The following is a 14,494-nucleotide window of genomic DNA, read 5'->3' as shown; positions in this document are numbered from 1 at the left end:
TACTTTTATTGACAATCTTGTGATTTTTTACTTTTATTGACAATCTTGTGATTTTTTACTTTTATTGACAATCTTGTGATTTTGAACTTTTATTGCCAATCTTGTGTTTTTTTTACTTTTCTTGCCAATCTTGTGATTTTGAACTTTTATTGCCAATCTTGTGATTTTTAACTTTTATTGCCAATCTTGTGATTTTTAACTTTTATTTCCCATCTTGTGATTTGAACTTTTATTGCCAATCTTGTGATTTTTAACTTTTATTGCCAATCTTGTGATTTTGAACTTTTATTGCCAATCTTGTGATTTTGAACTTTTATTGCCAATCTTGTGTTTTTTTACTTTTCTTGCCAATCTTGTGATTTTGAACTTTTTATTGCCAATCTTGTGATTTTGAACTTTTATTGACAATCTTGTGATTTTTTACTTTTATTGACAATCTTGTGATTTTTTACTTTTATTGACAATCTTGTGATTTTTTACTTTTATTGACAATCTTGTGATTTTGAACTTTTATTGACAATCTTGTGTTTTTTTACTTTTCTTGCCAATCTTGTGATTTTTTACTTTTATTGCCAATCTTGTGATTTTTAACTTTTATTGCCAATCTTGTGTTTTTTGACTTTTATTGCCAATCTTGTGATTTTTAACTTTTATTGCCAATCTTGTGATTTTTAACTTTTATTGCCCATCTTGTGATTTGAACTTTTATTGCCAATCTTGTGATTTTTTACTTTTATTGCCAATCTTGTGATTTTTTACTTTTATTGCCAATCTTGTGATTTTGAACTTTTATTGCCAATCTTGTGTTTTTTTACTTTTCTTGCCAATCTTGTGATTTTTAACTTTTATTGCCAATCTTGTGATTTTTAACTTTTATTGCCAATCTTGGGATTTTCAACTTTTATTGCCAATCTTGGGATTTTCAACTTTTATTGCCAATCTTGGGATTTTCAACTTTTATTGCCAATCTTGGGATTTTCAACTTTTATTGCCAATCTTGGGATTTTCAACTTTTATTGCCAATCTTGGGATTTTCAACTTTTATTGCCAATCTTGGGATTTTCAACTTTTATTGCCAATCTTGGGATTTTTAACTTTTATTGCCAATCTTGGGATTTTTTACTTTTATTGACAATCTTGTGATTTTGAACTTTTATTGCCAATCTTGTGTTTTTTTACTTTTCTTGCCAATCTTGTGATTTTTAACTTTTATTGCCAATCTTGTGATTTTTAACTTTTATTGCCAATCTCGTGTTTTTGACTTTTATTGCCAATCTTGGGATTTTCAACTTTTATTGCCAATCTTGGGATTTTCAACTTTTATTGCCAATCTTGGGATTTTCAACTTTTATTGCCAATCTTGGGATTTTCAACTTTTATTGCCAATCTTGGGATTTTCAACTTTTATTGCCAATCTTGTGATTTTCAACTTTTATTGCCAATCTTGTGTTTTTTTACTTTTCTTGCCAATCTTGTGATTTTTAACTTTTATTGCCAATCTTGTGATTTTTAACTTTTATTGACAATCTTGTGATTTTTTACTTTTATTGACAATCTTGTGATTTTTTACTTTTATTGACAATCTTGTGATTTTTTACTTTTATTGACAATCTTGTGATTTTGAACTTTTATTGACAATCTTGTATTTTTTTACTTTTCTTGCCAATCTTGTGATTTTTAACTTTTATTGCCAATCTTGTGATTTTTAACTTTTATTGCCAATCTTGTGTTTTTTGACTTTTATTGCCAATCTTGTGATTTTTAACTTTTATTGCCAATCTTGTGATTTTTAACTTTTATTGCCCATCTTGTGATTTGAACTTTTATTGCCAATCTTGTGATTTTTTACTTTTATTGCCAATCTTGTGATTTTTTACTTTTATTGACAATCTTGTGATTTTGAACTTTTATTGCCAATCTTGTGTTTTTTTACTTTTCTTGCCAATCTTGTGATTTTTAACTTTTATTGCCAATCTTGTGATTTTTAACTTTTATTGCCAATCTTGGGATTTTCAACTTTTATTGCCAATCTTGGGATTTTCAACTTTTATTGCCAATCTTGGGATTTTCAACTTTTATTGCCAATCTTGGGATTTTCAACTTTTATTGCCAATCTTGGGATTTTTAACTTTTATTGCCAATCTTGGGATTTTCAACTTTTATTGCCAATCTTGGGATTTTCAACTTTTATTGCCAATCTTGGGATTTTCAACTTTTATTGCCAATCTTGGGATTTTCAACTTTTATTGCCAATCTTGTGATTTTCAACTTTTATTGCCAATCTTGTGATTTTTTACTTTTATTGACAATCTTGTGATTTTTTACTTTTATTGACAATCTTGTGATTTTTTACTTTTATTGACAATCTTGTGATTTTTTACTTTTATTGCCAATCTTGTGTTTTTGAACTTTTATTGCCAATCTTGTGTTTTTTTTACTTTTCTTGCCAATCTTGTGATTTTGAACTTTTATTGCCAATCTTGTGATTTTTAACTTTTATTGCCAATCTTGTGATTTTTAACTTTTATTTCCCATCTTGTGATTTGAACTTTTATTGCCAATCTTGTGATTTTGAACTTTTATTGCCAATCTTGTGATTTTAAACTTTTATTGCCAATCTTGTGATTTTGAACTTTTATTGCCAATCTTGTGTTTTTTTACTTTTCTTGCCAATCTTGTGATTTTGAACTTTTTATTGCCAATCTTGTGATTTTGAACTTTTATTGACAATCTTGTGATTTTTTACTTTTATTGACAATCTTGTGATTTTTTACTTTTATTGACAATCTTGTGATTTTTTACTTTTATTGACAATCTTGTGATTTTGAACTTTTATTGACAATCTTGTGTTTTTTTACTTTTCTTGCCAATCTTGTGATTTTTTACTTTTATTGCCAATCTTGTGATTTTTAACTTTTATTGCCAATCTTGTGTTTTTTGACTTTTATTGCCAATCTTGTGATTTTTAACTTTTATTGCCAATCTTGTGATTTTTAACTTTTATTGCCCATCTTGTATCTTGTGATTTGAACTTTTATTGCCAATCTTGTGATTTTTACTTTTATTGCCAATCTTGTGATTTTTTACTTTTATTGACAATCTTGTGATTTTGAACTTTTATTGCCAATCTTGTGTTTTTTTACTTTTCTTGCCAATCTTGTGATTTTTAACTTTTCTTGCCAATCTTGTGATTTTTAACTTTTATGCCAATCTTGTGATTTTAACTTTTATTGCCAATCTTGGATTTTCAACTTTTATTGCCAATCTTGGGATTTTCACTTTTATTGCCAATCTTGGGATTTTCAACTTTTATTGCCAATCTTGGGATTTTCAACTTTTATTGCCAATCTTGGGATTTTCAACTTTTATTGCCAATCTTGGGATTTTCAACTTTATTGCCAATCTTGGGATTTTCAACTTTTATTGCCAATCTTGGGATTTTTAACTTTTATTGCCAATCTTGGGATTTTCAAACTTTTATTGCCAATCTTGGGATTTTCAACTTTTATTGCCAATCTTGGGATTTTCAACTTTTATTGCCAATCTTGGGATTTTTTACTTTTATTGACAATCTTGTGATTTTTAACTTTTATTGCCAATCTTGTGATTTTTAACTTTTATTGACAATCTTGTGATTTTGAACTTTTATTGCCAATCTTGTGTTTTTTTACTTTTCTTGCCAATCTTGTGATTTTTTACTTTTATTGCCAATCTTGTGATTTTAACTTTTATTGCCAATCTCGTGTTTTTTTACTTTATTGCCAATCTTGTGATTTTTAACTTTTATTGCCAATCTTGTGATTTTTTACTTTTATTGACAATCTTGTGATTTTTTACTTTTATTGACAATCTTGTGATTTTTTACTTTTATTGACAATCTTGTGATTTTGAACTTTTATTGACAATCTTGTGATTTTGAACTTTTATTGCCAATCTTGTGTTTTTTTTACTTTTCTTGCCAATCTTGTGATTTTGAACTTTTATTGCCAATCTTGTGATTTTTAACTTTCATTGCCAATCTTGTGATTTTTAACTTTTATTTCCCATCTTGTGATTTGAACTTTTATTGCCAATCTTGTGATTTTTTACTTTTATTGACAATCTTGTGATTTTTAACTTTTATTGCCAATCTTGTGATTTTGAACTTTTATTGCCAATCTTGTGTTTTTTTTACTTTTATTGCCAATCTTGTGATTTTGAACTTTTTATTGCCAATCTTGTGATTTTGAACTTTTATTGACAATCTTGTGATTTTTTACTTTTATTGACAATCTTGTGATTTTTTACTTTTATTGACAATCTTGTGATTTTTTACTTTTATTGACAATCTTGTGATTTTGAACTTTTATTGACAATCTTGTGTTTTTTACTTTTCTTGCCAATCTTGTGATTTTTTACTTTTATTGCCAATCTTGTGATTTTTTACTTTTATTGCCAATCTTGTGATTTTTAACTTTTATTGCCAATCTTGTGATTTTTAACTTTTATTGCCCATCTTGTGATTTGAACTTTTATTGCCAATCTTGTGATTTTTTTACTTTTATTGCCAATCTTGTGATTTTTTACTTTTATTGACAATCTTGTGATTTTGAACTTTTATTGCCAATCTTGTGTTTTTTTACTTTTCTTGCCAATCTTGTGATTTTTAACTTTTATTGCCAATCTTGTGATTTTTAACTTTTATTGCCAATCTTGGGATTTTCAACTTTTATTGCCAATCTTGGGATTTTCAACTTTTATTGCCAATCTTGGGATTTTCAACTTTTATTGCCAATCTTGGGATTTTCAACTTTTATTGCCAATCTTGGGATTTTCAACTTTTATTGCCAATCTTGGGATTTTCAACTTTTATTGCCAATCTTGGGATTTTCAACTTTTATTGCCAATCTTGGGATTTTTAACTTTTATTGCCAATCTTGGGATTTTCAACTTTTATTGCCAATCTTGGGATTTTCAACTTTTATTGCCAATCTTGGGATTTTCAACTTTTATTGCCAATCTTGGGATTTTTTACTTTTATTGACAATCTTGTGATTTTTAACTTTTATTGCCAATCTTGTGATTTTTAACTTTTATTGACAATCTTGTGATTTTGAACTTTTATTGCCAATCTTGTGTTTTTTTACTTTTCTTGCCAATCTTGTGATTTTTAACTTTTATTGCCAATCTTGTGATTTTTAACTTTTATTGCCAATCTCGTGTTTTTTGACTTTTATTGCCAATCTTGTGATTTTTAACTTTTATTGCCAATCTGGTGATTTTTAACTTTTATTGCCCATCTTGTGATTTGAACTTTTATTGCCAATCTTGTGATTTTTTACTTTTATTGCCAATCTTGTGATTTTGAACTTTTATTGCCAATCTTGTGTTTTTTTACTTTTCTTGCCAATATTGTGATTTTGAACTTTTATTGCCAATCTTGTGATTTTGAACTTTTATTGCCAATCTTGTGATTTTGAACTTTTATTGCCAATCTTGTGATTTTTAACTTTTATTGCCATTCTTGTGATTTTTAATTTGTATTGCCACTGTAGTGATTTTTTTTACTTTTATTGTCAATCTTGTGATTTTTTACTTTTATTGCCAATCTTGTGATTTTTTTCTTTTATTGCCAATCTTGTGATTTTGTACTTTTATTGCCCATCTTGTGATTTGTACTTTTATTTCCAATCTTGTGATTTTTAATTTTTACTGCCAATCTTGTGATTTTGTACTTTTATTGCCCATCTTGTGATTTGAACTTTTATTGCCAATCTTGTGATTTTTTACTTTTATTGCCAATCTTGTGGTTTTGAACTTTTATTGCCACTGTAGTGATTTTTTACTTTTATTGCCAATCTTGTGATTTTTTTTACTTTTATTGCCAATCTTGTGATTTTTAATTCGTATTGCCACTGTAGTGATTTTTTTACTTTTATTGTCAATCTTGTGATTTTTGACTTTTATTGCCAATCTTGTGATTTTTTTTACTTTTATTGCCAATCTTGTGATTTTGAACTTTTATTGCCAATCTTGTGATTTTGAACTTTTATTGCCAATCTTGTGATTTTTTTTACTTTTATTGCCAATCTTGTGATTTTGAACTTGTATTGCCAATCTTGTGATTTTGAACTTTTATTGCCCATCTTGTGATTTGAACTTTTATTGCCAATCTTGTGATTTTTTTACTTGTATTGCCACTGTAGTGATTTTTTACTTTTAATGCCAATCTTGTGATTTTTTACTTTTATTGCCAATCTTGTGATTTTTTACTTTTATTGTCCATCTTGTGATTTGAACTTTTATTGCCAATCTTGGGATTTTTTAATTTTATTGCCAATCTTGTGGTTTTGAACTTTTATTGCCACTGTAGTGATTTTTTACTTTTATTGCCAATCTTGTGATTTTTAACTTTTACTGCCAATCTTGTGGTTTTTTTTACTTTTATTGCCAATCTTGTGATTTTTGAATTTTATTGGCAATCTTGTGATTTTGAACTTTTATTGCCAATCTTGTGATTTTGTACTTTTATTGTCAATCTTGTGATTTTTTAATTTTATGGCCCATCTTGTGATTTGAACTTTTATTGCCAATCTTGTGATTTTGTACTTTTATTGCCAACCTTGTGATTTTTTCTTTTATTGACAATCTTGTGATTTTTTACTTTTATTGACAATCTTGTGATTTTGAACTTTTATTGCCAATCTTGTGTTTTTTTACTTTTCTTGCCAATCTTGTGATTTTTAACTTTTATTGCCAATCTTGTGATTTTTAACTTTTATTGCCAATCTTGTGTTTTTTGACTTTTATTGCCAATCTTGTGATTTTTAACTTTTATTGCCAATCTTGTGATTTTTAACTTTTATTGCCCATCTTGTGATTTGAACTTTTATTGCCAATCTTGTGATTTTTTACTTTTATTGCCAATCTTGTGATTTTTTTACTTTTATTGCCAATCTTGTGATTTTTAATTTTTATTGCCAATCTTGTGATTTTTAATTTTTATTACCAATCTTGTGATTTTTAACTTTTATTGCCAATCTTGTGATTTTTAACTGTTGTTGCCAATCTTGTGATTTTTAACTTGTATTGCCAATGTTGTGATTTTTAACTTTTACTGCTAATCTTGTGATTTTTAACTTTTATTGCCAATCTTGTGATTTTGAACTTTTATTGCCAATCTGGTGATTTTGAACTTTTATTGCCAATCTTGTGATTTTGAACTTTTATTGACAATCTTGTGATTTTGAACTTTTATTGACAATCTTGTGATTTTTAAGTTTTATTGACAATCTTGTGATTTTTAACTTTTATTTGCCAATCTTGTGATTTTTAACTTTTATTGCCAATCTTGTGATTTTTAAATTTTATTGCCAATCTTGTGATTTTTAAATTTTATTGCCAATATTGTGATTTTTAACTTTTATTGCCAATTAGGTGATTTTTAACTTTTATTGCCAATTAGGTGATTTTTCATTTGTATTGCCAATCTTTTATTTATTTATATATATATTTATTATTTATATATATTTATACATATTTATTTATTTTATATATATATTATATATATATTATTTATATATATTTATTTATTTATATATGCACCTTATTGCTTTTTTTTTTAAATCCTGCACTGCCATGAGCTTATGTAACGAAATTTCGTTCTTATCTGTGCTGTAAAGTTTCAAATTTGAATGACAAATAAAAAGGAAGTCTAAGTCTAAGTCTAAGTCTAATCTTGTGATTTTTTACTTTTATTTCCAATCTTGTGATTTTTAACTTGTATTGCCAATGTTGTGATTTTTAACTTTTACTGCTAATCTTGTGATTTTTAACTTTTATTGCCAATCTTGTGATTTTGAACTTTTATTGCCAATCTGGTGATTTTGAACTTTTATTGCCAATCTTGTGATTTTGAACTTTTATTGCCAATCTTGTGATTTTGAACTTTTATTGACAATCTTGTGATTTTTAAGTTTTATTGACAATCTTGTGATTTTTAACTTTTTTTTGCCAATCTTGTGATTTTTAACTTTTATTGCCAATCTTGTGATTTTTAAATTTTATTGCCAATCTTGTGATTTTTAAATTTTATTGCCAATATTGTGATTTTTAACTTTTATTGCCAATTAGGTGATTTTTAATTTTTATTGCCAATCTTGTGATTTTTAACTTTTATTGCCAATCTTGTGATTTTTAACTTTTATTGCCAATTAGGTGATTTTTCATTTGTATTGCCAATCTTTTATTTATTTATATATATTTATTATTTATATATATTTATACATATTTATTTATTTTATATATATATTATATATATATTATTTATATATATTTATTTATTTATATATGCACCTTATTGCTTTTTTTTTTTAATCCTGCACTGCCATGAGCTTATGTAACGAAATTTCGTTCTTATCTGTGCTGTAAAGTTTCAAATTTGAATGACAAATAAAAAGGAAGTCTAAGTCTAAGTCTAAGTCTAATCTTGTGATTTTTTACTTTTATTGCCAATCTTGGGATTTTTTACTTTTATTGCCAATCTTGTGGTAACAACCGGCCCAGTTCCAACAGGTTTTACCTCCCGTGCAAACACTTTCATCTCCCCGGACACACGACAACACTTCCTCATTCTCCACCAATCACCTTTCAGGCCCAGACGGTGTGTTTGTGGTCATGGGGAAAAGTGACATTGCATCCGAACCACAGGAACATAAACCATTAGCGGGTGGTTACAGTAAGAATTAAAACACACGGACTATTATTTGTGCGCTATTGACAAGCCATGTAGCAAAGATCAGCCGCAAAAAAAAAAGACATTGAAACCGATTGTAAAGAAAAGGAGTGTTGTCAGCATGTCTGTGATGTGGACCTGATTTGAACTATAGGCAAAATCCCTTGGCAATTTATCATGGGCCATCTGTTTAGTAGCTGTCTTTTCATTGGTCAAAGTCCCGAGGACGGGTCTACGGTCTCAAGTGAATCTGGTAGCAAGGGGCTCATTTTTTCTCATTTTTAAGGGGGCGCTATTGTGTCAATTTAAAACCCCAAATGTATCACCACTTTTTTGCCGGAGCTAATGCACCTGCAAAAACTGGTGAGTTTGCGTGCATGTTAAGGGCCCAATAATGTGATCCCAGTGGGAGGACAATAAAACATTTGGATGGGCCTGCTTTCTGTGCCCTGGACCTCTGGACTGGAGTCCGTCCAAGCCAACATACTTCTAAGATGGCGCCAAGTATCAAAAGCTATGATTTTTTATGGAATAAACATATGAAATTAGCTAAAAATATAGCATTAAAATGTTAACATGCTAACGTCAGCATACTAATATAAGAGACGTAAATATACTTTCAAGATGGCGCCAAGCTTTAAAATCTATGATTTTTTGGAATAAACATATGAAATTAGCTAAAAAGCTAGCATTAAAATGTTAACATGCTAATATCAGCATGCTAATATAAGAGACGTAAATATACTTTCAAGATTGCGCCAAGCATCAAAATCTATGATTTTTTTTGGAATAAACATACAAATTTAGCTAAAAAGATAGCACAAAACATTAGCATAAAACATTAGCATAAAACATTAGCAGAGACTTACAGTAGGAGCAGGAAGTGACGAAAGAAGAGAGACTTAGTAGGAACAGGAAGTGAAGAAGGAAGAGAGACTTAGTAGGAACAGGAAGTGAAGAAGGAAGAGAGACTTAGTAGGAACAGGAAGTGTAAAAGGAAGAGAGATTTATTAGGAACAGGAAGTGAAGAAGGAAGAGACTTAATAGGAGCAGGAAGTGAAGAAAGAAGAGAGACTTAGTAGGAACAGGAAGTGAAGAAATAAGAGAGACTTAGTAGGAACAGGAAGTGTAGAAGGAAGAGAGATTTAGTAGGAACAGGAAGTGAAGAAGGAAGAGACTTAGTAGGAGCAGGAAGTGAAGGAGAAATAGACTTAGTAGGAGCAGGAAGTGAAGAAAGAAGAGACTTAGTAGGAACAGGAAGTTAAAAAGAAAGAGAGACTTACAGTAGGAACAGGAAGTGAAGAAAGAAGAGACACTTACAGTAGGAACAGGGAGTGAAGAAAGAAGAGACTTAGTAGGAACAGGAAGTGAAGAAGGAAGAGACTTAGTAGGAACAGGAAGTGAAGAAGGAAGAGACTTAGTAGGAACAGGAAGTGAAGAAAGGAGAGAGACTTAGTAGGAACAGGAAGTGAAAAAAGAAGAGATACTTAGTAGGAACAGGAAGTGAAGAAGGAAGAGACTTAGTAGGAGCAGGAAGTGAAGAAAGAAGAGAGACTTAGTAGGAACAGGAAGTGAAAAAAGAAGAGAGACTTAGTAGGAACAGGAACTAAAGAAGGAAGAGACTTAGTAGGAACAGGAAGTGAAGAAAGAAGAAAGACTTAGTAGGAACAGGAAGTGAAAAAAGAAGAGATACTTAGTAGGAACAGGAAGTGAAGAAGGAAGAGACTTAGTAGGAGCAGGAAGTGAAGGAGGAAGAGAGACTTAATAGGAACAGGAAGTGAAGGAGGAAGAGAGACTTAGTAGGAACAGGAAGTGAAGGAGGAAGAGAGACTTACAGTAGGAACAGGAAGTGAAGAAGGAAGAGAGACTTAGTAGGAACAGGAAGTGAAGAAGGAAGAGAGACTTAGTAGGAACAGGAAGTGAAGAAAGAAGACAGACTTAGTAGGAACAGGAAGTGAAGAAGGAAGAGACTTAGTAGGAGCAGGAAGTGAAGAAAGAAGAGAGACTTAGTAGGAACAGGAAGTGAAAAAAGAAGAGAGACTTAGTAGGAACAGGAAGTAAAGAAGGAAGAGACTTAGTAGGAACAGGAAGTGAAGAAAGAAGAAAGACTTAGTAGGAACAGGAAGTGAAAAAAGAAGAGATACTTAGTAGGAACAGGAAGTGGAGAAGGAAGAGACTTAGTAGGAGCAGGAAGTGAAGGAGGAAGAGAGACTTAATAGGAACAGGAAGTGAAGGAGGAAGAGAGACTTAGTAGGAACAGGAAGTGAAGGAGGAAGAGAGACTTACAGTAGGAACAGGAAGTGAAGAAGGAAGAGAGACTTAGTAGGAACAGGAAGTGAAGAAAGAAGAGAGACTTAGTAGGAACAGGAAGTGAAGAAGGAAGAGAGACTTAGTAGGAACAGGAAGTGAAGAAAGAAGACAGACTTAGTAGGAACAGGAAGTGAAGGAGGAAGAGAGACTTACAGTAGGAACAGGAAGTGAAGAAGGAAGAGAGACTTAGTAGGAACAGGAAGTGAAGAAAGAAGAGAGACATAGTAGGAACAGGAAGTGAAGAAGGAAGAGAGAGACTTAGTAGGAACAGGAAGAGACTTACAGTATGAAGAGGAAGTGACTTACAGTAGGAACAGGAAGTGACTTACAGTAGGAACAGAAAGTGAAGGAGGAAGAGAGACTTAGTAGGAACAGGAAGAGACTTAGTAGGAAGAGGAAGTGACTTACAGTAGGAACAGGAAGAGACTTACAGTAGGAAGAGGAAGTGACTTACAGTAGGAACAGGAAGTGAAGGAGTAAGAGAGACTTAGTAGGAACAGGAAGAGACTTAGTAGGAAGAGGAAGTGACTTACAGTAGGAAGAAGAAGTGACTTACAGTAGGAACAGGAAGAGGAAGTGACTTACAGTAGGAAGAGGAAGTGACTTACAGTAGGAACAGGAAGAGGAAGTGACTTACAGTAGGAACAGGAAGTGAATTACAGTAGGAACAGGAAGTGAAGGAGGAAGAGAGACTTAGTAGGAACAGGAAGATACTTACAGTAGGAACAGGAAGTGACTTACAGGAGGATGAGGAAGTGACTTACAGTAGGAACAGGAACAGGAAGAGACTTACAGTAGGAAGAGGAAGTGACTTACAGTAGGAAAAGGAAGAGAAGGAGGAAGAGAGACTTAGTAGGAACAGGAAGAGACTTAGTAGGAAGAGGAAGTGACTTACAGTAGGAACAGGAAGAGGAAGTGACTTACAGTAGGAAAAGGAAGTGAAGGAGGAAAAGAGACTTAGTAGGAACAGGAAGAGACTTAGTAGGAAGAGGAAGTGACTTACAGTAGGAACAGGAAGAGGGAGTGACTTACAGTAGGAAAAGGAAGTGAAGGAGGAAGAGAGACTTAGTAGGAACAGGAAGAGACTCAGTAGGAAGAGGAAGTGACTTACAGTAGGAACAGGAAGAGGAAGTGACTAAAAGTAGGAACAGGAAGAGGAAGTGACTTACAGTAGGAAGAGGAAGTGACTTACAGTAGGAACAGGAAGAGGAAGTGACTAAAAGTAGGAACAGGAAGAGGAAGTGACTTACAGTAGGAAGAGGAAGTGACTTACAGTAGGAACAGGAAGAGACTTACAGTAGGAACAGGAAGAAGAAGTGACTTACAGTAGGAAGAGGAAGTGACTTACAGTAGGAACAGGAAGAGGAAGTGACTTACAGTAGGAACAAGAAGGAAGTAACTTATAGTAGGAAGAGGAAGTGACTTACAGTAGGAACAGGAAGAGGAAGTGACTTACAGTAGGAAAAGGAAGTGACTTACAGTAGGAACAGAAAGAGGAAGTGACTTACAGTATGAACAGGAAGAGGAAGTGACTTACAGTAGGAACAGGAAGTAACTTATAGTAGGAAGAGGAAGTGACTTACAGTAGGAACAGGAAGAGGAAGTGACTTACAGTAGGAACAGGAACAGGAAGTAACTTATAGTAGGAAGAGGAAGTGACTTACAGTAGGAACAGGAAAAGGAAGTGACTTACAGTAGGAACAGCCGTACAGTTCCAGACGTAGAGCCACACGTCCTGACTGACTCTTGTGGCGAGGGACTAAGCGGATGTAGCGAGCCAGGATGTTGTGTTGGAGCTGATGGCGAACTACATCCTCACTGTTCACGTTACCCTCAAACATCTGCAACAACACATACTACTGTAGTACTACACTAGTACTACATCCTCACTGTTCACGTTACCCTCAAACATCTGCAACTGCAACAACACATACTACTGTAATACTACTGTAATACTACACTAGTACTACATCCTCACTGTTCATGTTACCCTCAAACATCTGCAACAACACATACTACTGTAGTACTACTGTAATACTACACTAGTACTACATCCTCACTGTTCACGTTACCCTCAAACATCTGCAACAACACATACTACTGTAGTACTACTGTAATACTACACTAGTACTACATCCTCACTGTTCTTGTTACCCTCAAACATCTGCAACAACACATACTACTGTAATACTACACTAGTACTACATCCTCACTGTTCTTGTTACCCTCAAACATCTGCAACAACACATACTACTGTAATACTACACTAGTACTACATCCTCACTGTTCACGTTACCCTCAAACATCTGCAACTACAACAACACATACTACTGTAATACTACTGTAATACTACACTAGTACTACATCCTCACTGTTGATGTTACCCTCAAACATCTGCAACAACACATACTACTGTAGTACTACTGTAATACTACACTAGTACTACATCCTCACTGTTCGCGTTACCCTCAAACATCTGCAACAACACATACTACTGTAGTACTACTGTAATACTACATTAGTACTACACCCTCACTGTTCATGTTACCCTCAAACATCTGCAACAACACATACTACTGTAATACTACTGTAATACTACACTAGTACTACATCCTCACTGTTCATGTTACCCTCAAACATCTGCAACAACACATACTACTGTAGTACTACTGTAATACTACACTAGTACTACATCCTCACTGTTCACGTTACCCTCAAACATCTGCAACAACACATACTACTGTAGTACTACTGTAATACTACACTAGTACTACATCCTCACTGTTCTTGTTACCCTCAAACATCTGCAACAACACATACTACTGTAATACTACACTAGTACTACATCCTCACTGTTCTTGTTACCCTCAAACATCTGCAACAACACATACTACTGTAATACTACACTAGTACTACATCCTCACTGTTCACGTTACCCTCAAACATCTGCAACAACACATATTACTGTAATACTACTGTAATACTACACTAGTACTACATCCTCACTGTTCACGTTACCCTCAAACATCTGCAACAACATATACTACTGTAATACTACTGTAATACTACACTAGTACTACATCCTCACTGTTCACGTTACCCTCAAACATCTGCAACAACACATACTACTGTAATACTACACTAGTACTACATCCTCACTGTTCACGTTACCCTCAAACATCTGCAACAACACATACTACTGTAATACTACTGTAATACTACACTAGTACTACATCCTCACTGTTCACGTTACCCTCAAACATCTGCAACAACATATACTACTGCAGTACTACTGTAATACTACAGTAGTACTACATCCTCACTGTTCACGTTACCCTCAAACATCTGCAACAACACATACTACTGTAGTACTACTGTAATACTACACTAGTACTACATCCTCACTGTTCACGTTACCCTCAAACATCTGCAACAACACATACTACTGTAATACTACTGTAATACTACACT

General features: G+C 32.3%; 1 protein-coding gene across 2 annotated transcripts in view; it reads right to left on the bottom strand.

The window, feature by feature from the left end:
• Positions 1 to 14,494, bottom strand: part of LOC133664808 (contactin-associated protein-like 2) — a 66,340-nt gene that overhangs the window by 41,288 nt on the left and 10,558 nt on the right. For both annotated transcript variants that reach the window (XM_062069727.1, XM_062069728.1), the window contains exon 4: positions 12,717 to 12,864. In XM_062069727.1, coding sequence (XP_061925711.1) covers positions 12,717 to 12,864 — 148 coding nt within the window. The remainder of the gene's footprint in view (positions 1 to 12,716; positions 12,865 to 14,494) is intronic.

This window comes from Entelurus aequoreus, linkage group LG14 (genome assembly GCF_033978785.1).
Source record: "Entelurus aequoreus isolate RoL-2023_Sb linkage group LG14, RoL_Eaeq_v1.1, whole genome shotgun sequence".
NCBI classification, from domain to species: domain Eukaryota; kingdom Metazoa; phylum Chordata; class Actinopteri; order Syngnathiformes; family Syngnathidae; genus Entelurus; species Entelurus aequoreus.
The sequence above is the reverse complement of the archived record's forward strand: the minus strand, read 5'-3'. Positions and strand labels throughout refer to the sequence as shown.